General features: G+C 43.1%; 1 protein-coding gene across 1 annotated transcript in view; it reads left to right on the forward strand.

Moving 5' to 3' along the window:
• The window catches only part of ATP10A (ATPase phospholipid transporting 10A (putative)), a 190708-nt gene that overhangs the window by 75465 nt on the left and 87701 nt on the right, over positions 1 to 27542 (forward strand). The window contains 1 exon segment of the mRNA XM_077868486.1: positions 7710 to 7914. Coding sequence (XP_077724612.1) covers positions 7710 to 7914 — 205 coding nt within the window.

Raw genomic sequence — 27542 nt, forward strand, 5'->3', positions numbered from 1 at the left:
GTCCTGCATCGGGCTCCCTATGAGGAGCCTACTTCTCCTTCTGCCTATGTCTATGCCTCTCTCTATATCCCTCATGAATAAATAAATTTAAGAAAAAGAATCTTTAAAAAAATTTTTAAAAAAGGAAAAGATTCTTTTCATTCTTTAGGATCTAAATTCAGGTGTCCCCTCTTCTAGGAATCAGTCCCCAATTGCCTATTCAAAACAAATGTTCTTCCTTTGAGCATTAAATTGTACATAAAAACTGTAATGTGAAAACCTTTACAAAAAAAGAAAAGAAACTGAAAAACACAACCCTGAATCTCTTCTTTCTCATCCTCACTTTATTTCTTGCTCATCCTCACCCAGGATATTCCTTTATTGATTGGTTTTATTAAAGGAGAGACATTTTTAACAGAAGGGAGACAGCACGGGAGGCAAGTGAGATGTGCCGCATTACTCCCATGTGCCTCCAGTGCCAGCACCTGAGTAGGATGTGGGTGTGGTGAATGAGGAGAGGACAGGAGTGGGATTCCCATGTGTAGTTGTGAAAATAGTTTGCCATTGAATTAAAGCTAACATTTTTACAGCAAGGGGAAGTATACAATAGAATATGGCCATGTCATGTTGTTAGATAATGTAAGGGTAAGAAAACCAAATGTGTATTCATGTTGCAGCCATTTTGAACTTTTTCATTCCTCTCCTAAAATACCAAAATAGAGAAGAAGCAATAATCTCCAACTGTAAGATGACCTGGAAGCTGGCAGGTGGCAGCCCCAGGCATGTGGCCTGTGGTATTTTGTGGGCAGCCTGGCACTGCAAACACCCGTTGCTACTTTGTATTGATTACACTGTTACAGAATTTGAACGATCATGTCATATGACAACAGAGGATTAGCCTGTGTGTGGGATCAGAAATGAGCATGCCTCTTTGTGCAGCCTTTGTGGAGGACTCTTAAAAAGCAGAATTTCATTCTTGAATTCATAGACCAGGTTGGAGATGAGGGCAGTGATGATCCAATTACTCTTGTGACTGTCTTTGTACAAGGAGTGGCAGTGGGTCACCAGGGATGTTGACTGGTTGTGGCAAATTGGAACCTATTGTCACCTTAAAAAAACAAAAGCTGCTTTACTATTAGGTAGTGAAAATGATAGCCAATAACCTAAATGCAAATCTTCTGGGAAACAGTACATTAAAGATGAAAGTATAATTCCCTCATTTTTTGCAAGTGCATTTTTTTAAACTTTAAGTTTGTTTGTTTTATGCAATATATCCACCTTCACCACATTGGAGATATCTATAGATACATTGTTGAAAATTCTGAGCCATTGCTGAGATACCTTAAACACTGGAGGGTGAGGGGTTAGTAAGATTGCAGTGAGTGAAAACTCTGCCTTTTTTTAAGATTTTATTTATTTATTCATGAGAGACACACAGAGGGACGCAGAGACACAGGCAGATAGAGAAGTAGGCTCCATGCAGGAACCTGATGCGGGACTCAATCCTGGGACTCCAGGACCATGCCCTGAGCCGAAGGCAGGCGTTGAACCACTGAGCCACCCAGGCGTCCTGACTCTGATGCCTTTCAAAAGATAAAACATTAACAAGACATTCTGAGCAATGAACCCTGTATTCATGAAGAAGAGCTATGTGAACAGTGATCTGAAGGGAAAACATGCTTTCAACTACTTAGAGTAATTCCTGTGAATTCTGTAAGTCAGGTATCTCCTTTTAGGGGATTGAACCTTAAAAAACATAACTAGTACAAATAAATAGTTTAACTCAGCCTAAACATTAAATAACCAAAAATGATGAATTAAGGGATCTTAAAATTTTATTTACTGTTTGTCTTTAAATAAAATTTGTCATTGGTTATCCTCTTGTTTCCTTATTTTTTCACTCCTGCGTTTTGTTGTTTTGAACAAAAAAAGGCTCAGATGAAAATTGCCAAGTTCAGCATGACTAATTATAAAATGTTAGTAATAGATTTTCCCAGAAGGGGAAATCTATTAATCTCAGAAGGCTCACATTAGCCTCAGAACAGATTTTCAAAATCATTTATTTAATATTCTCAACTGTTCAGCTGAGGAAACAGCAGGCCCAAAGTGAGGTGGTTGGTGCAGAAAAACAAAAACAAAAAAATAGTGGCAAGGCTTTTCTTAAGAAAAGACTTGCTTTTGTCTATGGCTTCATCTGTGGATCTTTTAAATATGAGACATCTTTATCACTCTACCCCTTTTAGGTCCCCCCCCCCACTTTTCAAAAGAATCACTCTTTTTTTACTCATGAACTTCGAAATCTTGGTTCAACACACCAGAGTTCAGACCTTTCAGGAATTATGAGCAGGGAATTGCAGCTAATTAGAAGAGCCAGTTGACATTCCTGTGGAACAATTGTGCACCATGTTTGTAGTATTTATAACATAGCTGCTATTTCAAGACTGCACATTTTCAGGGTTTCCCCACATGTTAGATTTTATTTATGAGAGAGAGAGAGAGAGAGAGAATAAGCGAGCGGAGGGAGGAGCAGAGGGAGAGAAGATTCTCACCAGACTCCCTGCTGAGCATGGGGCCCAATGTAGGGCTTGATCCCAGGACCCCGAGATCATAACCTGAGCTGAAATCAAGAGTCAGGTGTTCAACCAGCCGAGCCACCCAGGCCCTCAGGGTTTTCCCACATTTTAATATGTTATTCATGCCCTCGATGGGCTTCCAGTTTATGGGAGAGAGAAAAACACGTTTGGATCTTGCTCTGCATTCTTTTCTTGCTGAATAGCTTTTCCTCAAGTATGCAGATTATAAAACTCTGGTACCTGGTAGAATCTTTAGTTTGTTACACGCTGTCCAAAATTGAGCTGCCAGGAAGGGGGAGCATCTAGCTCCTGCTTCTGTGCAGAAAATAGAAATGGTGCATATTGATTTTTTTTGTTGTTGCTCTGCAATAAATCTCTGCCAACTCAGCAACTGAAAACAGTGTTGCAACAACATGGATGGACCTAGAGGGTATTATGTTAAGTGAGTAAGTCAGAGAAAGACAAATACTGTAGGATCTCACTCATATGTGGAATCTAAAGAACAAAACAAAAATAGATTCACTCATACAGAGAATAAAGCTACCAGAGTGGGGCAGGGTTAGGTGGCAGGTAAAATTGGTGAAGAGGATTAAGAGGTACAAATTTTCTGTTATAAAATAAGTAGGTCATGAGCTGTAGTATACAGCATAGGGAATATGGTCAATAATATTATAATGACTTTCTATGGTGACAGATGGTAATTACACTTTGGGGATCATTTTGTATAAAAATATTGAATCACCGTGATGTACACCTAAATAGGAATGAATCTGTGTGTCAAAAAAGAGAATACAGATGTATTAACTTGTTTTCTGGGGGTCAGGAGTCCAGGCATGGATTAGCTGGGTCCTCTGGCCAAGGTTTCAAGAGGCTACCATTGAGGTGTTGGCTGGGCCTATGGTTTTATGTGAGTCTTGGGTCCTTTTCTAGGCTCTTTGGGTTCTTGGTGCAATGTAATTCCAGTGGTGGTTAGGACTGAGACCCCACAGTCTCAGCGCTGCCATGTGGCCACTTTCAGTGTCTGATTTCCTGTCTCTGGCCTTAGACCCAGATTTATAGGACTCCTGTGGCTCCGTGAGGCCCACTCAGATGGTCTCTTTGTTGATTGGCCCATAGTCTACCGATTGGTCACCCTAGTTACATCAGCAGGAGTGATTTCCACCACATTCACAGTCCCTACCTCACTCGGGGGCGGCAGGAGTGTGTACCCCAGGACTGATCTGAGGATCTTGGGGCCATCTCAGAATCCTCTCTTTAGAAGGAATATTATGTGGGCAAACTAAACAGTGCTACTTCCTAATTGCTATGAAGGAATGCAGAGTATTGAGGACTTGGAGATTTCCAACCTTGCTACTATAAAAAAAAAAAAAAAAATACAAGTTGTGTGTCTCAGGGGAGTCCTCGTTTCCTGGAGGAGTGCAGGCCCCTCCCTGGTGGGGGTTAGAGTTGACAGGGCAGCCATGGTGCAGTGTGCACTCCTGAGATTTTTACCATGGAGAGGAGGGTCACCCATTCTGTCCACCCTGAACTGCGTCCTTGCTGACCTAAGGAAATATAAGGCAGTTCTAAATTGTTTACCGGCTGCATATTAAAGTCTGAAGGAGAGTGTCATTAGGAGGCCAGTGTTATGTAGTATTGTGTCAGAGATTTATTTCTGTCTTCTCTGCAGTGTTTTCCTGTGCACAGATGTGTAGGGGAGTGTGGGACACATGCCTGTAGATAAATCACCTGGTACAGTGCCCTCCACTACCTGCTTTCTCTGCTGCCTCTCTTTCTCTGTCACTGTAGCTTGGGAGCCTGTCCTTCTCAAGGAGTCATGGGAATTGCAGTTACTAGGTGTTAGTCTATTCAGGCTGCCATAACAAAGCACCACAGACCAAGTGGCTTAAACAAGTTTATTATCTCTCAGTTTTGGAGATTGAAGTCCAAGATCAAGATGTTGGCAGGACGGGTTTCTTTTGAGGCCTTTCTCTTTGGCTAGCAGATGGTTGTTTTCTCACTGTGACCACACATGGTCTTTCCTCTGTGTGCACACATCCCTGGTGTCTCTTCCTCTTCTTGTAAGGATGTCAGTCACATTGGATTAGGACCACACCCTCCAACTGCATTTCAACGTAAGACCCTATGTTCAAATATAGTTGCTGGGAAAAAATAAGTGTTATACCTTCCTCATGAGGTCCACGAGAAGAAGGGTTACTCATATATAATGTGTGTGTTACATGTAATATATATTACATATTGCATATATCGGTATGAATTTATTTTTTAATTTTCTTTTAAAGTTAGCTTGATTTTTTCTTTATATGGGGCAGTGTTTCTTAAAATTTCTATATCATTAAAATTACTTAATGTTCTTATTTTGAAAAATCGACACATTTATAGGTGAGTTTTTAATATATAAAATAGCATATAATATATGCACATAGAGTATATACAATATATTTAATATATAATATAATTATATAATAAAAATTACAGAAAAGTAAGCAGGAACATTGCAGGGGTTGGTGTAGGGTCCAGACTCAGCACTGATGCTCCAGCTGGAATTGTTGATGGGACAGTGGGGCTTTGATGGGGAATCTTTGGTCTGTTGAGGTGTCAAAAGGTTCTGTCATGCTGCTCTTCTTTCACAAAAGATGCCCAGGTTTGGGTTTCCAAGGATCCAACCTACTGTAGGAATTCCTGTGAGTTGCAGGACTTTTTCACAGAAGCCTGCATTCTTTCAGGCATCCTGGAGCCACCCTCTGTCCTGCTTCCTCTTCTTTCCGTGGCTCACAGGGATCCACTCCCCAGCACTGTCGCCAGAGATCTCCTCACCCAGTGATTGCAGTTCATGGCCACATCGGGATCTGTTGGGGGTGTTCCAACAGTGAGAATCTCCTTGGAGGCTCAATGCCTCCACCAAAGTTGTTATTTTTTAAAAACAGTGCTCCAGTGGAGTGGGCAAGCTAATGTTTTAAGACTCCAAGACAGATGGAAACTGACTTTATATTAGATGAGTTCTATAAATGGAATGTAGTTAAGGTAAGCTGAACACAGACACTTCTGCTCCTCCCCTTGTCATCACCTTCCTGTGCCCCTCCCTGGGCAAGTCTGTTACCACCAGTCTCCTGGCAACTCCCATCACAACAAAGCCTGTCCACCTCACTCTCAGGGTGTATGCTGCCCTCCTCTGACTAATTAGTGACTTCGCTTTGGGAAACTTCTTTGGGAAGAGGATGGGCTCTTTCAGATTTCTCTGTACTTTCTCAACAAATGATAAGGGAGAGAAACTAAGGAAGTAATGCTTGCAATGATATAAAGTCAAGGTTTGACCTTTAGAAAAGGAGATAGGAACATTTTCAAATGTTTCATCTTTCACACATCAAGGCTGTCTGTCCACAGGGAAGAGGTCATACTGGCAGTGAGCCAGCAGGATGGTTGGATGACTGAGTGCTAATTCTGTCCCTTATCTCAGAGCCAGCTGACCTCGAGCTGGAAGCTGATGGGACCTCCTCACAGCTGTTGAAGCAGTCTTGAAGAATACCCTAGCTTTGTAGGGAGTGTTGGATTGTCCCAGGAAGAATACCTTTGCTCACATTGTGGGCTTGATTATATAGTCCTCAAGGGTTGCTATCCTGTGGTTTGGTCTTGCCTTGCATTATTTTTGAATACAGAGCTATCTAATTTATCTTTATTGGTCTTATGGTGGCCAAACTGTGCTTTGCACATGATTGGTTTGGTGGGCCTTGAATTAGAAGAAAAAGAAAACAGAGGCTTAAAATGGAAGGGGATACTTCTCCCTTCACATCTAGGGCAGCTGATGGCTAGGAGCTCCTGGAAGTTTGCCATGGGTTTCCTCAGATCCACAGCGTGGGAGTTAAATAGATGTGTAAAACTCTCAATACTTCTTCTAAAGTTCAGGAGTCATTTAGATGTGACTGACTTGGTCCACCTTGAGATCCAGACTGGCCTGAATTCAGGCTCTCCAGGAACTCAGGCGAGGAGAGGCATTTTATGAGACAGGAAACAGTAAGAAGGTGATGGTTAAGGTGAAATGTGTTTTGGTGTGTGTTTTTTCTTTCCCCTCAACACTATAAGCCAGAGGATTTCTTGCTAAAATTTCCTTATAGCATATCATGTTGAAATACAGTCCTGTTTCTATACTTATTTATAAAAACGGATAAAGCAGCCTTGAAGGAAGTCTTAAAAATGCCCTTTGTAGGATTAATTGGCCTATATTTTTTTAGAGTAGGAAAAAAACCTAAAGAAGAAATCTACAAATACGGTTTCCATCTAAGAATTTATTAATAGTAACTACTTGATGTTGAAAGCTGACTGTTGGCTGTTGTTCTGAGTGATTGGCATGTGCTTGCTATCTACTTCTTGAATGAGTTGAAGAGGATGCATCTATTATTATTTCATACTGCAGATAGGAGAAGGATAGTGAGATGCAGACAGATTCTGTTCTGCGTTTGCCTTTTGTAGTTCCTTCATAATAGTGCACTCACACAGTATTTGTCCTTTTGTGACTGACTTCTTCTACTTAGCAAAGTGTCTTCAGGATTCATCCATGTTGTAGCACGTGTCAGATTCCCTTCCTTTTCATAGCAGAATCATATTCCCAGTGTTCATATATACCACATTTTGCTTATCCACTCATTCAGCATTAGACATTAGGGTTGTTTCCATCATTGGCTGTAATAACTGATGCTACTAGGAAGATGGATGTACAAGAATCTATATCAGTCCTATCTTTTAATTCTTTGGGGTATATACCTATGGGTGGACATTCTAACGATTTTAAGGTGTATAATTCAGACATTTAGTGCATTTACAGTATTGTGCAGCCATCATCACTACCTAGTCCCAAAACATTTTAATCAAATGGAAGCCTGTACCCAATAAAAAATTTCTCCCCATTTCTCTTCCTCCTAGTCATTGGCCGCTACTAATCTACCTTCTGTGTCCCTGGATTTGCCTATTCTGAATACTTTATGTAAATGGAGTCATATTATATATGGCCTTTATGAATATCCCTTTTAAATATTTTTATTATAGAAATTTTTAACATACTGGAAAATAGATATATTTGTTAAATGAGCTGCATGTGCCATCACACAGATTTAGGTATGATTGATCTTCTGCCAGTCTTTTTAATGGTAGTCTTTTTATCAGGGAGGAAAAGCAGTATGTGAATCGATTCTGGAAAGAAATCCGAGTGGGAGATTTTGTGCGTCTTCGCTGCAATGAGATCATCCCTGCAGACATTCTGCTGCTGTCCTCCAGTGACCCTGATGGACTGTGCCACATTGAGACTGCCAACCTGGATGGAGAGACCAATCTGAAGCGACGGCAGGTGGTCCGTGGCTTCTCAGAGCTTGTAAGTGACCTGATACTTTCAGGGTATCCTGAGCATCACATCCACATGGTACCTCCCATGCTAGCTTCTGGGTGTCAGAGCACTTGCATCCTGCCCCTTATGTCCCCCCCACCACCACCTTCCCCTGCCACTCCCATCAGGCCAGGCTACTTTTCCTAGTGGATAGATGTGGAACTGAGGGTCTGAGAGGATCCCTGACCTCCTGCAACCATGACTAGCCTGTGACTGTGGGGAACAGGACCTAGTGTTTATAATTCTGATTTCTACTGTAGACTTTGGAGTTTCTCAAAACAGTATTTAAAATTACAAAGAATATTTATGACTAGCTGACTGTTAACATTTATTCAGTTGTTTTTCTAGTTTGCTAAATAGCGCTGCAGAAGTAATGCCCTATTCTGAGAGTGTAGCTCTGGAATGTTTTCTCCTCAAGGGTGTTTCTGAGTTTGGCATTAGATCTCCCATATCTGAATTCTGCTTTAGAGAGCCTCAGCCACAGCTCAAAGATGTATAGTTGATGGAGAGTGAGAAGTAGGAGCAGAAGTGAGGTCTGACTGCTGACACTCACCAACAGACTTGTGGCTGGAAAATCCAAACCCTGTCAGAGATTTCTAACCTATTCCCTGCAGGTCTGTGTAGAAGGTGTAGGGGTCAAACTCCAAGTGAAACTGAGGGGGGCACTTGACAAGCACTGGGTGTTAATACTATATGTTGGCAAATTGAACTCCAATAAAAAGATATACAAAAAAATAAAAAATAAATAAAAATAAAGGAACCTACAGTGCATTTTTTCATAAGGAAAAAAATGCAACCTACAGTGCATTTTTTCATAAGGAAAAAAATGAAATGGAAGTAGCATGAATTGTCAGGGATCAGGAGTGTCTGGGAGGGAGGTCAGCTACCCTGAACCCTGACACCTGCTCTGTCCTAGGCTGCTGCCTGTCTCAATCATGCCTGGCAGTCCTGCCATCAGCCAGCCTATATGGAAGGAGTCTTTAAGAAGTACCCAAGGAGGACAGCCTGGTGGCTCAGCAATTCAGTGCTGCCTTCAGCCCAGGGCCTGATCCTGGAGACCCGGGATTGAGTCCCACACGAGGCTCCCTGCATGGAGCCTGCTTCTTCCTCTGCCTGTGTCTCTGCCTCTCTCTCTCTCTCTTTCTCTTTCTCTGTCTCTCATGAATAAATAAATAAAATCTTAAAAAAAAAAAAAAAGACGTACCCAAGGAAATGAGTACCTGCATTTCAGAAAGGATGCCACTGGGGAGTCTCTTCCTGTGTCACATAATATGTGTCAATCAGTGTCATATATTGGGAACTTTCTTCCTCTGTCACTAAGACCTCTCCCTGAACTCCTCCTATAGGAGAACCATCCCTAGAATCAATACCAAAGGCTTCTTTGGAGCAGTTGGCTTGTTTTATAGCTTCTTGATCTCACCATGAACACTGTCAGAATTTGGGGTGGGGGGGTTGTTTATTAGGCAGGATTTATTTGGGGCTGCCATCCTTGCCTCCCACTCATGAATGAACGTGTGACTCCCCCATTGGTCACTATGACTTATCAGAAGGCCAAAGAGAATTCTACAAGCTGGGGCTTCCTGCCTTGCCTTCACTGGTGGGGACTTCAGAGCCTGACACTCTTCCAACCTACAGTGCACTTATTATCATTAGCAGCATCTGCCCCCACTTACTTCCACCACAAGTTCCTCATTCACTTTTGTAAAAGAGTTGAGATATAATGGACATACAATATTATATTAGTTTCAGGTGTACAACGTAAAGATTCATTATTTGTTTATATTGTGGAATAATCACCACAGTAAGTCTAGTTGACATGCATCACCACACACAGCTACAATTTTCTTTTCTTGTGATGAGAACTTTCAAGATTTACTTAGCAACTTTCAAATATGTAGAGCAGTATTGGTAACAGTAGTCACCACTTATTTACTTTTCTTTTAAGCCTTCTTTTGTGCCAAGTATTTTTTGTGAGCTGCCTCAAATCTTTCTTGGAATGACACAGAGCTGACATAAATATTAAGAATAGCACTTTAAAAAAAATGGGGTGCTGTCATCATACCAGATCAGGAGAGCTGGTGGAATTTGGGCCCAATGCTGGAAGTTTCCAACTTCTGCATTGATTGTGTTCCAGGGTTTGGCAATAAATGGGGGCTCACCTTCCACTGCCAGCCCCTCATCCCCGAGGCCCACATGCATATGTGTTTTCCTAAGGTTGGCTTCACTTCCATACTTTCTCCACCAGTCCTGTCCCAGTCTACTAGACTAGAGCCCAGAATTCCAGGGCACAGAGCAGTGTGTTGACTAAGCCTGAAATCAGTATGGCGGCTGCATTGCCTGCCTTGTTCTTGTCATCTCATCATCTCAGCATGCCTGCGGTTATGAGGAAGTGGCTGCAAGGGCTAGAATGTTACCCTCCTGGGAGAGTGGCTGGTGTGCATGGAAGATGACCTCAACATGAATTAATACATTTGAATCTTTAATGGATGAAAATTTGAAAACTGAAGAGCAGAACATACATGTTTGGGGTGATGGTGTAGGGAAAGCCACATAGGTGTGTCTCCTTGGTCAACTCTCAAGAATATCTTCCATGTTTCACATCTTCTAGTTTTATTCAGTTGCTAAACCCAGTAATATCTAAAAACCTCCTCCACCTACTCTTTTCTCAAACAACAACAGGAACATTTCATAGCTTGGTAGTGCTTTATATAAATGAGCTGTTTGTAAGTTGGATGTTTATTCAAGGGTGGCTACAGACTGTTTCTGTATCACCCTCCATCAGGCCCATGAATGCCTGAGGAAGTAAATGGAGTTGAGCCATAATTTAGTGAAAATAGCCAAAATGAACAACCAAAGCAATTCTGATTTAAAATAAAAGTAAATTGAACACCAATAAAAAATAAATTTATTAAAATAAAATAAAATAAAATAAAATAAAATAAAATAAAATAAAAGTTTATCAGCACCCAAATTCTTTAGTATGCATGCACATTGTCCCTGTTATTGATATATTTTTTTCACTTTTTCTTTTATTTTCCTTTTTCTCTAAAAGTCCAAGATATTTTTCTGGTAGCTGAATTCCCATTCATACATTATTATTCTGAAACATAAGAACTGCCCTGTGGAGAAAAAAATAGGAAGTTTCTGGCATTTGAAAGCCTAACAGTTGGAAAACTAATATCCTACGCTATATTAATTTTACTGGAATTAAAATTAATTAAAATTAAAAATGTTTAAAAACTAAAAAAAAAAAAAAAAAAAATTAAAAGCCTGACAATTAAAAAACCAGAGTTCTGACTACAGCATTACAAGGTCAGGAACATTTTAGTTCTCAGTATTGAAATGGGTTTTTCATAGAATGAAGTCAGCTAGTGTGTCTCAGACAAGTGATATGTTGCCATTTTGATGAATGGTCTGTTGGAAGAGGTAGTCCCTAGGAAAACTTAAATTAGAAGCAATTTGCAAAACTGAGGTGAAGAAATGTGACAGGGACTCTTTGTGTATGTCAGGGTCTGGTGAGGAGGTAGATATTACATTTGATTCAGTCAGGGCAAGGTATATGTAAAGAACTCCAGTGGGGGATTGTGAAGGAAGAACAAAGATCTGAGAAAATACAGACCTCGCTGATAGACCAGTCATTGACCCTGGGAAGAGGTCCCTAAGGTTGAGTCTTGTTTTCATGGCTGAGGGCACAGCCATTACTCACATGATGATAGAAAAGCTTCTGAGGGGCTGTATCAGCCACAAGTCAGCCATTCACAAGAAAGTGCCAAGCCAGGGACCTTGGAGATCCCAGGGCAGCTGTTTGCCACTGGGCACTGGCTGGGCTCTCGGAATGCTGCCTTCTTGTGGATCCAGTTGCTGCAGTGGGTAAAGGCTGTGTGGTGGCCCCCTCTACAGCCAGCCTGTAGAGCCCAGACCTGCACATTCAGAGGGCCCTCTACTGATGAGGCAAAAACCTAGCTCTGTTTTCAAAAGTCTTGATGAAGTGCTTGTTTGCTTAGGGAAGGATGCTACGAAAGGGGGACTTGGGCAGTGCTGAGGCTGTCCAGGTTGAAAGTGGTAGCAGCCTCAGGGTCCCTGGGTTTCTCAGCCAGGGCACAGTTGGGGTGGTTTATGTGTGCATGGCACAGACAGCTGAGCTGGCACGTGGAAGGCTCTCACCTACTTCACAGTGACCCCGGGCGTGGGATTGAGCAACCTGAACATCTTCCTGAAGTCATATCATGGAGACTATAAGAGACCCCAGTGTGTCACCTACCCCATCTCTGCATCAGGTCCAAGCTGTTAACCTGGGGAGATGGTAATCATACTGTATTCCATAACTCTCACGTGAATCTGCTTCCCACTGGCTATGAAGCTGAATAAAGAGACTCTGGAATACCACCCAGTGTAGGGAGCACAGAACTAGTTTGGACCATGCCTCTGCACATGAACCTTAAGCTCACCTTCTTTCTTGCATCAAATAATGATCACTGCACTGATCTTCCTTCCCTTTGCTTATGGCAGGAGATGGCTTAAATAAATAACTTAGATTGGTCCATGACCAAAAAAAAAACAAGAAAGAAAAGAAAAGAGGGACTTGGTTCATGTGCTGCAGGTTCTAATGATTTAAGGCAATGGGACCAATATCTAGAGGACTCTCAGGTTTGTTTACCAGCAGACTCCCAATACAGAAATTGAACAGGATTCATAGACTAGCAGCAGGAAGGCAGCATGCATGATCTGCCCAGGCCCTTGAATCTGAGGATAGGGCTCTCAGACACTGGGTGATGATCCCAGGACTTTAAACTACCTAGCCATCTGAATTCTGGCAAAGGAAACATAGATAAGAGGACTTCAAAATAAATATATGATTTAAAAGTGGGAGCCAAATTGACATTAACCCAGAAGTAATAGAGAACCCCAGTGTTTCACATGAAGCTCTCAGGATAACAACTTGAATTTGTTCAGGGTCTCCTGGTATCAGACCTTATCATGCTTCTCACATTCATAGTAGCACAGACATTTTAAAAACAGCTTCACATATTTTAGAATATAAATCTTGGGGCACCTGGGTGGCTCAATGGTTGAGCGTCTGCATTTGTCTCAGGTCATGATCCTGGGGTCCTGAGATTGAGTCCCACATCAGGCTTCCTAGAGGGAGCCTGCTTCTTCCTCTGCCTATGTCTCTGCCTCTCTCTCTGTGTCTCATAAATAAATAAGTAAAATCTTAAAAAAGTAGAATATAAAGTGAATATTAAGTGAAGATATGAGATTTCCTAAGGCACCCCTGCTGTGGATCACTGAATCAGGGTAGAGTGGAGGCAGTTCTGGGTTCTGTCACCTCCTGAGTTGGCATGCATGCGGGGATTCTCCAGCATGCAGTCCTTCCCTTTTGCACTGGACATCTGCTGTTGCTTCTCTCTCTCTGTCTCTCTCTCTCTCTCTCTCACACACACACCCTCATTCTGACCCATAGTCTTGCCCATGAGGCTGCATGCTTTTAGCCTCTATTCAGGTAGAAGTGTCTAGACTAGTTGGTCTGTAACATTTGCACGATGATTTCTGCAGAAATGACAGTTCCTTAGGCTGATGATTTAATATAAAAATATTTTTTAGAGTTTCATTTTTGTGATTTTTTACTCTTTCAACAGATATTTATTGAGCACCTACTGTGCTTCAATGCAGTTGTAAGCAATCTGTTGATCAAAAGAGGCAGATGTCTTTCTTGTCATCATGTTTATGTGACCTTTGTAAATAGTGATAGGCGCTGAGGAGGGACGTGAAATACTAGGTGAGTGTTGGAATTTCAGATGGGCATTGGGCCAGGGCAGGGCAGGCCTCCCTGAAGACAGTGGGAGAGTCCAGACCTGAGATCTTGCTGAACAAGCTATGTTAGTATCAGGGAGGAACCTTTAGGGAATGACTTCTATGTCGGTTAATTTACTGAGAAAAAATGTTCCTCTAGTTTATCTCTTGGGTAGACCTGTGGGATAATTGCCCACAACCCTGGCTATACCCACAGGGCCATCTGCTTCAGGCTGTTTGGAGCTGCAGATTATGAGGATTTCAGAAAAAGCTGAAATCATAAGCCTATGGTAGCTAGCTTTTCTCAGGTGTGTGTGGGTGTACGCACATGAGTGTGTGCACAGGCATGTGCATGTATGCCTGCTGGATGCTCCCTTTGAGGAAGAAGAATGAAACTAGTGTGGAAACTTTCCTAGGCTGGGGAGAGTCTGAGAAGCACTAGTTTAAAAGATGTACCTAATGTCTAGACCTGCACTGATTACAAGACAGTGATGTGGCTTTACCTCCATTTTGCACATAAATTTTTACTAAATTCCTAGCAGGATTCTTGAATGCCAGGCACTCAGGCTAACAAAGCACAGGGTTACCTTTATAAGGGCCATTTAGGCCTCCCCTGAGTTACTTGACAGAATTCAAGGAGCTTAGGGAAAAATCACTTTGCATCCATATATGTAGGAGACAAAATTACTTTGTTGTTAGTTGTTTCTACCTATGAATACTCTCAAAATTATCTCTACCACAGGAAGTGAATAAGGACTGTTTGCAAGATCTTGCACCAAAGCTGTTTTTTCCTTAAGCTTTTTAGGTTGTTAGTCTTTACCTACGTTAGCTAGATGCTCTGCTGTGGAATCAAAGAGGAAACAATCCATCATCTGAGTGCAAAACAAAGACAGGTATCTGGGCCTGTTAATTGGAAAGGTCAATATCAAGCCTTTACAAAAAGACTCATGGTTTTATTTTACATAATGAAGTGTAGTTACTAAGCTCATAATTTCTACTGTGGGACGTTTTCATTCCCAAACTTAACAATCAGGTAGCTTTAGTTGAAGGATATGAAATATGCAACAGGAAAGACTTTGAGAAAGAACATTACTTGAAAACACAACTGTATTTATTTATTTATTTATTCATTCATTCATTCATTCATTCATGAGACACACAGAGAGAGGCAGAGACTCATGCAAAGGGAGAAGCAGGCTCCCCACGGGGAGCCTGATGCGGGACTCAATCCCAGGACCCCAGGATCACAAGCTGAGCCAAAGGCAGATGCTCAACTGCTGAGGCACTCAGGAGTCCCAGCACAATTATATTTAGACTAAAATTTTAATTCTAGCAAGTGTGGATATTCAAATCAATGTGGTTAGGTAGCTAATATAATTATCTGAGAGATACCATGTTTTGCAATATCAACTGTGTTTACTTCATGGGAAATGTAAATTTGGTTATATAATAAGATTTTTGTTTCTAATCCCCATCACTTTGCCCTAGATTCTTTGCCTTCAACCTATAGTCTAGCAAATCAGTGGGTAAAGAGAGTAAAGCATGGTGATCATAATGAGAACAACTAAATGCCATGGGTTGATAGTACTAAGATAACTTGACATATTAATCCAAAAAGATCTTGTGCATGAAAACTTGAACATTCTCTATGTACATTTAATTTAATGCTTTTGTGTAATTGCAAGTGGTCATTTTTTATTCCAGAAAAAGACAACCAAAGCATTAATAGGTTTTTGTTCTATTTATGGTGGTATGTGATATGAAATGCTATTATTCTCTTTGATTATATTTTCATTGTTAAAAAAAGAAATTTAATAAAATTCCCACTTTCCTAAATATAGTTGAATCACATCCACAACTGCAAAGAGTTTGAGCTGAGTGTGTTTGTGTGTGTGTGTGTGCGTGTTTCTGGACTAGAAATTTCTTTACCAGTGGGAAGAGCTGACAATAGTGAGATCTGTCCAATTGACACCAAGTTCCTCTTCAGAAGTGGGTATGGATGTGTATGTTTATGTCTGAAAGGGTGTGCATGTGTATGTGCACACAGTGTTTATGCATATGTTCCTATGTGCACACTTATGAGTATACACAGGTATATGTGTGTGAGAGTATGTGTGTATAGGTGTGACTGTGCATGTTCCAAAGAAGAAAGCAAAATTAAGTAAAAGGGCTTGACTTACTACTTTCTGTTATCTTTGAGAAGAGGATAAGTATTCTTTCCTGGACTAAGACATGATGTTTAGAAGCAGATTGATCTGTAAAAACAACATTCCTGGAGAATCTGAAATTGTCAGTCTGGTTATTGAGCACCTACTATGGACTGTGTACATTAGGTGGTAGTGGTGGAGTGTTTGGATAATCCAGTCTTTGCTCAGTGGACAGGGAACATTTTGCTCCATGATGGGGTATCTGTACCTGGTGTCATATCCCTTCCTCTAGTTTTGTGAGCAAAGCCCCCAATGAGAGGAAAATAGCTGTTTCTACAACATGAAACCAGTCACCACACCCTGATTGCCAGAGCATTTGAATTCTTTGAGTTATTTTAATTTTGTTTCTGAATTTGTAACAGTCTATTTTCCCATTTCACAGGAATTACTGGGGAAGTTACATAATGCCTTCAGTTTTCATGTGTTCCTCCAATGAAAGGCAGTACTTTGTTCTTATTTTGGTATTAGTGCTTCCTAGGATTTCTCCTCTTCACAAGTGAGAGACACTATATATGGGTATATATACACACAGAATCAGTATACACATTTGGACCCTTGTAACAATATTAACATAAACCACACCTTACAAGAAAATCTGTCTTAAGCAAGGACTTCAGAAGACAATATTACCTCCTTATGTGTGGGTGAAACCGTATTTCCTAATATCTAAATTGGGTTTCAACTGTAGTAAAGTAAATTCAGGGCTTTTTCATCATTATTAATGAATAATCCATGTTGTGAAAGGTACCCAATGATGTGACTTAACAGACCCCAATGAGAATTTTAACCAAGCTGAGATCTGACCTGAAGCAAACTTTTTTAGTTTGTTGGTTTTCACTGAGGTTATTTTCAGTAGTATATCTGTCGGAATGCCTTATACTTCCCCTCCCAATATAAAAAGCATGCTTTGCTAGTGACAAAAGTCTTTCCCTCGAGTTCCAGAGAGCAAGCACTTAGGTACATCTGGGAGGTTTTGCAGGCTAAGAATTGAGCCAAACCTTAGAATCATTCTTTTTCATACTACACACATATGCCTTACCCAGATAAACATGTCTATATGTGGTTCTTGTGTCTTTTAGAGAAAGGGGAAAAACATAGTTCTCACTCATCTGTAATGGTTCACTTCTCAGAGTAGTACCTGCTGTAGTCCAAAAATGAGCCTTTTTGTTTGGTTGTTTTAAAAAGACCAACTTCAAAGGATATGGATTTAGGTTTGTTTTGGATGTGACTTCAAATAGCTGGTTTGCTCATCCGGCCTTTATCAAGTATTCTGGAGCCTTGACCATGAGGCAGGAAATTTTATTGAGGACAGACTTGTGGATGTTGATGTCTCCACCTTGGCGTCAAGTGAAGCTGGTGTTGGCCATGGAAATCCTTTTCTGATATTCTGAGTATTGGCCTTTCAAAGCTAACAGTGGACAGGGAAAGGTTGTGCATTGTAGTGTTGGATTCAGTTGCTGATACTGGACTGTTCATCTCAAGCATTAAAGTCCAAAGGTTGGGGCAGCCCGGGTGGCTCAGCGGTTTAGCACCGCCTTCAGCCCAGGGTGTGATCCTGGAGACCCGGGATCGAGTCCCATGTCGGGCTCCCTGCATGGAGTCTGCTTCTCCCTCTGCCTGTGTCTCTGCCTCTCTCTCTGTCTTTTCTAATTTTCTTGATGACTCTCTGAGGGAGGTGCTGTTATTTTTGCAAATCAAAATTTTAACTTTTGCAATTAACAGTAGCTTTGGATGCCCCCAAAACATGCACTTGGGCACTTGAGACACTGGAGCAGCAATGTAGATAGGTCAGTTTGAAAAGCTACTTGTTAAAGGCAGTGCTTGGTCACCACTGTGTGCTCACTGACCTGCCCACATTGGGGGAATGGGATTACTAAGTCCCTGGTTTACTTAGATCATGTGAGGGATCTGCCTCTCCTCCAGTAAGGACATGCAGGCCTGTGGTGGCAGCATGTTGGTGGCACTCACCAGGAAGTACCCCCTTGCTACTGTGGTCAAACCTGAGTGTGCCAGTTCCCTGAAACTGCTGGCCCCAAGAGCCCACACCGCATGGGCCGAGTGCCAGCCGTGCAGTCCTAGAGTGAGTGCTCAGGGAATTCAGTCTCCCTTGCCTCCACAAGGAATCCTCCTGAAGAATGGGGACGAAATGCAGGCTTATGCAGACAGGAAGGAAGGAAGGGAGGAGGGCCTGGCATCAGTTTTGTGATGCTCCAGCTCTGAAACCCCAGCTCTGAGGCGTCAGGGCCCTGTGCTACCTGGTGGATTCCTGCACATTTCAGATTGAATCTACAGGAGTCAGTGAGTATACATACCAGCTTGTGTATCAGCATCAAGCTCCAGGAGAGTCTCCCAACTGGAATGTCAGACAGTGATGGCTCAAGGCTTCACTGAGGTAACTCTCAGTTTCAGGGCAGATTTTGTTTTAAATGTGCATGTTTTCATTTGCAAATGATGTCGCAACAAAGTCCCACAGACCTTAGCTTAAATAACCAAGATTTCTTGTCTCATAGTTCTGGAGGCTCAAAGTCCAAGATCAAGTTGTCACAGGGCTTGTCTCTTCAGAGGCTTCTCTTAGCTTGTAGATGGCCATCTTCTCACTGTGTTCTCACATGGTCTTCCCTCCATGCCTACGTCCTAATCTCTTTTTATGAGGACATCAGTGAGATTGGATTAGGACCTACCCTAATAACCTCATTTTACCTCAGTTATCTCAAGACTCCATATCTACATTTTGAGGTACCGATAGTTAGAACTCTAACGTATAGGAATTTGGGGAGAGGTCATAATTCAGCCTCAGTGAATTAACATAAACAGTGCAGTTTCAGGGTGAAAGTGATGTCATTTCTGCAAGTTACATAAGCATGCTGATCACCTCAGATCAACTCACCATCGCATTCCACATCCCTTCTCTTCCACTGCCAGGAGGAAGAAAATGCTTTCTCTTGATGAATTAACTTCTAGAAACTTGATCCCTAGTATATTACTCCCCCATTATCCTTGGGGGGTACATTCCAACACCCCCAATGGATGCCTGTATCACAGATAGTCCTGAACCTTGTATATATCTTTTCCTATACATACATACTTGTGATAAAGTTTAATTTACAAATTAGGCACAGTAACAGATTAATTATAACTAATTATATTATAATGAAAGCTATATGAATGTGATTTCTCTCTCAAAATATCTTACTGTAGTTACCCTTCTTATGATGATGTGAGATGATAAAAGGCCTATGAGACAAATGAGACAAAGTGAAGTGAATGATGTAGGCATTGTGACATAGGTGTTGTGGTGTTAGGCTGCTATTGATCTTTTGATTATAGATCAGAAGGAAGGTCATCTGCTTCCAGACCATGGTTGACTGTAGGTAACTGAAACTGGAAAGAGATCAGGGTAGGAGGACTGTGGTGCAGTTAGTTGTCAAAGGCTGAGGCAGGATGGCTTTCTCTGGCTGGCTGCAGCCTGCTAAGAAACTGAACATTAATATATGTATGTTAGATATTAAACATTCTATGAATGACTGTAAAACAAAAAGAACAAGAATTATACTATTGGGAAAATTTTAAAAATTCGGTTAGAGTTCTTTTAAGTATTTGTGCATTTGTGTGTGTAGGGCACTTAATAGATAATGCCACTCCAGGACACAAACTCTCCTTCCTAAGTAATTTGTCTTAGAAATAGTGAGAGAAAAACCTTTCAACTCTTGACTAAAGTTTAAAAAAAAAGATTTATTTATTTTATTTTAGAGAAAAGAGAGAGAGATCGCACAAGTTGGAGAAGAGGCAGTGGAAGAAGGAGAGAGTGGATCCCATTGTAGACTTCCCACTGAGCACGGAGCCTGACTCAAAGCTCAAATGCATGATCTGAAGATACTGACCTGAGCTGAAATTAAGAGTCAGACGCTTGGGCAGCCCGGGTGGCTCAGCGGTTTAGCACAGTCTTCGGCCCAGGGCCTGATCCTGGGGACCCAGGATTGAGTCCCACGTCGGGCTCCCTGCATGGAACCTGCTTCTGCCTCTGCCTGTGTCTCTGCCTCTCTCTCCCTCTATCATGAATAAATAAATAAAATCTTAAAAAAAAAAAAAGTCAGACCCTTAACCAACTCAGCCACCCAGGTGCCCCTTAACTAGAGTCTTTTGATTTTAGAGTTTCCTTTAAGGAAGATGTCATTTCCATTGACAGAGCATCTTGTGTTTTTCCTATCACCTATTCATTTTACATTATAAAAGGAATCTCAGGATTTATTTTATACCAGTAGTAGAAAGAGGGCTCTTCTGAGAATTAGTTTGGGAAAAAGTCTGGACCTGGGGGGCAGACAAGGTGAAAATCAAGTCCCTGTGGCTGCCACCACCACACCTGTCCCCAGTGGGGCTTCCTAGCCAACTCAGAGTTTGTGCTTCTAGTTTCACAGTCATGACATGATTGGAGTAGGAAACATTTGCTTTTATTCTAAGCAAATGAAGCCATTTTCCCCCTTGTTAGACCTTTTTCACAAAAAAGTCCACAGTTAATAGCATTGAATTGTCATGGAGCAGGTGGTCTGGGCATTCCTTCTGTTTACCACCCATTCACAGCTCTGGAAGCCCCACTGACCTGACCATTCCCTTTATTGTGGCTGCTCCTTTTACCTCATCCTATGGTGATCTGGTCATTTCCCAGCCACTCCTGCCCAGCAACTAGAGTTCCCACTGTCCTGAGACCCTGCCTCACTGAGGACATACAGCTATTTCCCAGGCCTGTACATTCTCCCAGGGCAATGCCTAGGAACCACACTCTAGGGATGAGGGGCATTTGGGAGGCAGCCCTCCTCAGCCCCACCCTCATCAGGTGTCACTGCACTCAAACACATGTATCTGTCCAGGTTGGCATGTCAGATTTGCCTCAAATATATGACTCTGAAAGGTCCCTCCCCTCCTTGGGGCCACGTGGAGGACATCTAATCTCCCCTCCCCAGGAAAGTTCTTCAAATCTTTGAAAGCTGCCTGGTGGCTCGCCTGTGGTCTCCACAGCTAACATTTGCCCGTATTTACACTTAGCATGTTACTAGTATGGTTGATCTAAACCCAACCTGGGAGGTGCACAGGATCCCCTGAGGAGCTTTAGACATCCCCTGAGGGCCTGACCCACCAGCACTCTAGCCCCTTGGTGTGGGGTGGGCAGAGACATGTTCAGCCTCCCCAGGGCTGTGGACCACTACCCTAAGATAAGTACAGTTGCTTCCCTAATTTACAGATAAGGTGGCCCAGGTCTGAGGGATTAGGAGCCTTGCCTAAAATCCTGCAGCTACTCAAAGGAGGGAGCCACTGCAAATGGTACCCTGGCTGCAGAGCCCATTCTCACAATGATCCTCCTCCTGCTCCTTGGCTTGCTCCAGCTCATTAAGGGCACCCTTCTGGGGTGCTTGCATCTGTCCTTTGCTTGCCACCACCAGCAGCCTGACTTGGCTCCTCCTCACCTTTTCTCTCTCTCTCTCTCTCTTTTTTTAAGATTTTTATTCATTTATTCATGACAGGCAGAGAGAGAGAGAGAGGCAGAGACACAGGCAGAGAGAGAAGCAGGCTCCATGCAGGGAGCCCGATGTGGGACTCGATCCCAGGACTCCAGGATCACACCCTGGGCTGAAGGAGGCGCTAAACCACTGAGCCACCTGGGCTGCCCCAGTCCTCACCTCTTCTCAAGTGCACTGCGTGGCATCCATGTGGTGTTTCTCACTGCAGTAGGCCCTGCACTCTCTGCAGTAGCTGCCAGAATCATCCACACAGATCACAGTGCTCTTCTGCACATTCTGACTCAGAAGCCTGCAGGTGCTGTTGGCACTGTGGTAAAGTTACGAAGAAGCTCTCTAGGAGAACAGACAGAAAGTAAAATGATTACTGTCTAAAAATCTGACTGCAGTGGGCTATGTAGAACAGCTTGGACAGCTTGGTGTGGAGAAACTGCTGATGCCCAGATGCCGGTCAGGGCAAAATGCATATGTACGTATGTGTCCCTGTATGTCTCTATGATATATGCATACACACATATGTAGGTACATATATACACGTAGATATAATAGATAGACACACATATTTATGGGTTTCACTTAAGATTTTGTTTGATAAGAGAGTTCTACTCAAGTGTTGACAGAACTCTGACTTGAATATTTTTAGGATACATTCTGACTCTGTGCCTCTCCAGGCTATGGTTTCAATCCATGGCTTCGTTCTGGAGGCTTTGCTGAGGCATGATGGGTGCTCTTACAGTTGAGCACAGACACTGAGTTCTGGGGTTCCAGGGCACAAAGACCTGGCTTGGGCCCCTGGGGACCTCTCCTTCACCTCCCAGCTGGTAAGATGGGGGTAATGGAGACCCTCCTGGGGCTGTTGGCAGGTGAGATGACATGACCCACCTAGGCCCACTGTGTGTACCTCACCAGATAGTAAGGATGGGAAGTTGCTTTTCAGCAAGGGTGCAGCACTGGGAGTCCTTCAGATCACATGTTGCCATGGCAGTGCTACATTTGGGCTTAATTAGCATGGCACCTGAACCACACTTAGGGATGTGACCATGATGTGGAGAGAGAACTAAGCCCTCACTATGGGCCCCTTGTGTGAGGCAGCCGGAGCGGAGGCAGGGAGGCAGGTTGAGACTTCAGCCTTGTCCTTCAGAGGATGGATGTGTCCAGGTGGTGCAGATGAGGAAGCAGGAGGTTCTGAAAGACTCATTCACTGCTCACAGATTTATTAAGCACATGTGTGTCAGGCACTATAATTAAAACAGAATCCCTTCTCTCAGGGAAGCACTGGCTAAGTAATTTGATCTGCGGAGCTGGATTCAAGCTGAAGGCTGCCTCAACCAGCAGGGGAAGGAATAGGCCACACCTCCTCCGCTGTCTGTTACTTGCTGAGGGTAGAGGAGAATACTTGGCCATGTGGTTCCTCCGTGCTTGTGACTGCTGCCTGTCGCATTCCCTCCATAAATTTCTGGGAGAAAAACCCATTAATCCTGTAGGAGAGCAAACTGGGCAATGCTAAATGCTAAAAATCTAAACACTACGCCCTTCAGGTAGTATGAAGAAGAAATAAAGCTGCACATTCTTGGCCTGGGTCATGATCTGCAACTTCCTGCTTTCTCAGCTTCCCAACCTGCTCTGGTGGCAGCTGGCTCTTCTCACCCCTTCTTGCTGGCTCAGAGGAAATCCCTATGTTTGGAGGGTACAGTGAACTGCCAGGGCCTGGCAGGAAAGATGCTGGTGGACAGTTGGGGGTCTTAGAAGGTGCAGTCTGGGCAGGCTTGCTCCCCTTGGAGTTGGGGACTGGTGGCATTGCTGCATGGAGAGCAGGCTTTGGTGTCCTGCATTTGCCAGCTTGGGACCTAGGAATCCTAGGACTTCTCTGGACCTCAGTCTCAACATCTGCAAAATGGAGACAATGCCAGTTGTCCTTCTTTCCTGGCAGGCTCATGGTCTGTAGGGGTGGCCATTCCCATCACCAGGTCTTCTCCTGCCCATGCTGTTGTCCTTGAACGGCTTCTGGAGGGATGGTGGGAGCAGCCCCTTTGGGCCTTGTTTCAGGGAGAAGGGTTCACTGCTCTGTGCAGAAGAACCTGATAATAAACACAATAGATCTGTCTCAAGTGGGAGGCCTGCCTTGAATTCCATAAGTCCACAGAATAGTGGAGAGGCTGGAGAGTTTATGAGCTAGTTGAGAATTGTGCAGAGTTCTGGAAAGAAGGCGGCTACATCATTGACCCCTTCCCAGGGCAGTGGGTGTCACTCTCTGCCTGTGCTCAAGAGCAGGGCAGCTTTGAGACTGTGGTAAGAGCAAGCTCTCCACTGGCAGAGTGCCCGCCCATGGGCTGTGGGATGCTAGGTCTGTAGCTATGACCTGAGCCTCTCTGGTGTAAGAACATGAGAACAGGTACGACAGAACCAACACTTGAGGGGGCTGCTCCTTGAAGCAGCTGCAAGGAAGGAAAGTTCTGATTTTTAGAGGGAATTGTTTTGTTGCATATTGTCGTTCTTGGAAGGCATTCCTCAGAGAAAAGGAGGATATTGGCTTGATGTGGCAGCACCTGTTAGACAAATGTACACTCACAGCCCAGTAGCCTGGGCTGCAGTGCTGAGCTTAGCAGACACAACGCCCCACAATCCAGTGCCACCTTCATTATGAGTTCACATGGCCACCACGGCTCATCAGAGATGCTCCACTTCAAGCTGGAGGACTGTTATAAAAGCCAAGCTTCCAAAGGGGAAATAATCCAGAAGCAGGCCTTAATTTATGTCCAGGGTTTCTCCTGCCTCCTCATAAATATTTAGCAGGCACACTGCAGAATTAACCGTCTGCAAATGGCAGGCTGCAGTCCTTAGTTCTTGGCATCCTGAATCTGAGGGTAAAGCCTGTATGGCTTGTAGTATCTCAGGTGGAGCCATCTGTGGTGATAACCCTTATGTTTCAGGGAGGTAAATTAAAGGTGCTAAGATCACCAGGAAGGGAGCATGCTCAGTCCTGGAAACCCAAGTGCATCATGGATCTTTGGATAACTGTTTGCACATAAATCCTTGTGTTCCTAGGTCCTTGCTCCACAGGTCGGTGGGTATAGCAGCAGCATTGCCCTCACCTGGGGCTGGTGAGAAGTGAAGAGATTCCAGGTACCACCCAGCCTACAGAGACAGGATCTGCATTTTGATAAGATCCCTGGAGGATTCATATTTGAGTCCCTTCGAGTTTGAAAAGCCACACAGAAAAAAAAAAAAAAAAAAGCCACACAGTGCAAGATTTACACCTGATAGAAATACTTGTTTTTCTGCAATTATTTCCTGTGTTTTCCAGACATGAGTGGGATAATAATCAGTCTTAATGTTCTTCTTATCCTCTTGACAGAAGCTGATATTTCCATAATTCACTAATTAAGACACTTCTCTTTTTAAAAAGTCACAAAACATAGATCACCTTCAGAAGATGCACTTTTGAAAACCTCTGGATGAAATAAAATTGAGTGATATTCTTTCATAGATATAGCTTCAGAGATGCTTTGTTTGTATTACTGATAGATCTCATTGATCTATGTGGGAGGAGCCTGTGTTGGCTGGCTCTGATCCATGTAGTAGTTAATTTTGAGCAGTGTTCCTGGGGTGAATCTTTTTACAGCAGGTGCTGTGTGTCCCAGACTTCATTGAACTGGCAGCCTGTGTTCCCACCGGCTTTTCTTAATGAGAATCATTGTCAACTGGCCTCCTAATGAAGTCCCTCTGCCCCCTACCACAAAATGCTGTTCCATGTCTGACCTGTTTTGCTTCAAACTGTTGGCTTAGTCTTTCATGGTCTGTCCTCCCCCTGCCTCTGTGAAATTCCTTCAATCCACCACTACCCAGAATGAACACACTTTTAGGAGATGCTAGCATTTTGGAATATCTTCCACAGCATGCTGCAGACTTCCTTTGTTTGGTATCCTGGGTTTCTGTCCAGTTGTGAACTTGGGCAACCTTGGGGATTTCCTCTCTTCTTGGAGTCTGGCCTCTTTTTCAGGTAACTGCCAGTTTTTTAATATTCCAAATACCACACCCTATCCTCCAAGGCCTCCAGAAATCTTGCAAATACAAGATTAAATCATGTAACAAGTATTCTTTGTTTTTAAAGTTTAAAACATAAGAGTAAGCTGCAGGTGCACTGTGTGTGTGTGTGTGTGTGTGTGTGTAGATAGGTACACACAGAGCTATAGGTGAAGTTTTCCCATGGGGAAGTGTCTGCCTCAGGAACCATGATTTTTTTTTAAGATTTTATTTATTTATTCATGAGAGATGCAGAGACACAGAGACACAGGCAGAGGGAGAAGCAGGCTCCATGCAGGGAGCCCAATGTGGGACCCAATCCCAGGACTCCAGGACCACGCCCTGGGCCAAAGGCAGGCACTAAACCGCTGAGCCACCCAGGGATCCCCAGGAACCATGATTTTTATCATATAGGTCAGCTGAGACTCCAGGAGGCAGTCTTTGGCAGAAATTACCAAGGGTGGAACCATTTACAGAAACTGTGTTCTTTCCAACCTCTGCTTATTTCCTACTGATCTTAGGCCTTGAGGCTTTTTTGAGAAGAAGCCTGCCTCACTTAGATCTCTTGCAGTATTCAGAAAGGCTAACAACTCTAAAAGGTTGTTGGGTATTAGAGTTCTTGAGAGACATAGCCAATAGGAGAGATAGATGTATCTTTATCTATCTCTCTGTGCCAATATCTATAATAAATCAATCTGTAGTTGCATATATCTAGAGAGATATAGACATATAGATATCTATATATATGGAGGTCTGTATGTCTGGAGAGATTTGTTATAGAAATTGGCTCATGTGATTATGGACAGTGAGAAATCTCATGATTTGCCATCTGCAAGCTGGGGACCAGGAAAGCTGGGGTTGTAATTCAGTCTCAGACTGAAAGCCTGAGAGTCAGAGAAGCCAATGATGTAAATCTGTCTGAGGGCAGAAGATGAAATAAGATATCCCAGCTCAGTCAGTGAAGCAGGAAAAAAGAGCAAGTCTCTCCTTCCTCTTATCTTTTGCTTTATTCAGGTCCCCAATGGATTGGATGATGTGATGCCCACTCATATTGGGGAGGACAGGGTACTTTACTGAATCCACTGACTCAGATGCTAATCTCATCTGGAAATACCCTCACAGACACACCCAGAAATAGTGTTTAATCTAGGCACTGCTCTTTGGCCAGTCAAGGTGACACATAAAATTAGCTATCACATGTAAACACTTGGTATCTTGTAGTGTTTTTCTTGGAGAGAATATGAAAAGTAAAAAGTAGTGGAGGCAGTTCTGGAGCTTTGCTCATTTGAGCATGGACCATTCTTCTTTTGACCCTGATTAATGGCTTCAGAGGAACAACATGATCCTGGGGACTTCTGAAGGAACATAAGAAGAGGAGCAGAATGGAGTTTGGGGAACAGTTTTGGGGGGGCAGTGGGGCTGGGTAGAGAGAGGGGACACCAGCCATGACATGGCCATGGGACCTTAACCATGTCACAGCCCAGGATTGTCCCCAGTTTGGAAATGGACATTGTTGGACTTTAAGGTCTCAGAGATTCTCCTGTCTCTGCTCTGTGACTGCCTTTTATGGAAAAGGACAGAGGCATGGTAAAGGTGTGAGGTAGTGAGGTGGCAGTGCTAATCAGGCAGTTGTGCCCCTGTCATCACAGTGTTCAGCTACAGTGCCCACCAGTGTGTGCACTGCACACCAGGCCCCCTGTGGCAGCTGGGCAGGGGTGTGATATCTACTTCTCAGATGAGATGCAAAGCAAGAGATGCTGCACTCAGGCTTTCAGCTGACACCTGCTCTCTTCTGCCTTGTTATGCTGTAGGAGAGGTTGAGCTTTGTCAAGCTTTGTCAAGAATAGAACGGAAGAAGACAGACTTGGGCCGCGAAGATTTTAAATTAGATGTGGGGCTAGACTTTCCTGAATTCTTAAGATAATTTATTAAGATAAAAAATAGTCCTAACCTTGTGTGGGAGAAGGCGGGGGGGGGGACAGAACTCCCTGCCGCAGGGCCTTGGTTTTGAGAGGAAGATCCAGGCTTTGTTGCATTGTTGTCAGCAAGCAGCTGTGAATTGAGGGATGTCCTCATTAGCAGAAGG

The sequence above is a fragment of the Canis aureus genome, chromosome 2 (assembly GCF_053574225.1).
Source record: "Canis aureus isolate CA01 chromosome 2, VMU_Caureus_v.1.0, whole genome shotgun sequence".
Lineage (NCBI taxonomy): Eukaryota > Metazoa > Chordata > Mammalia > Carnivora > Canidae > Canis > Canis aureus.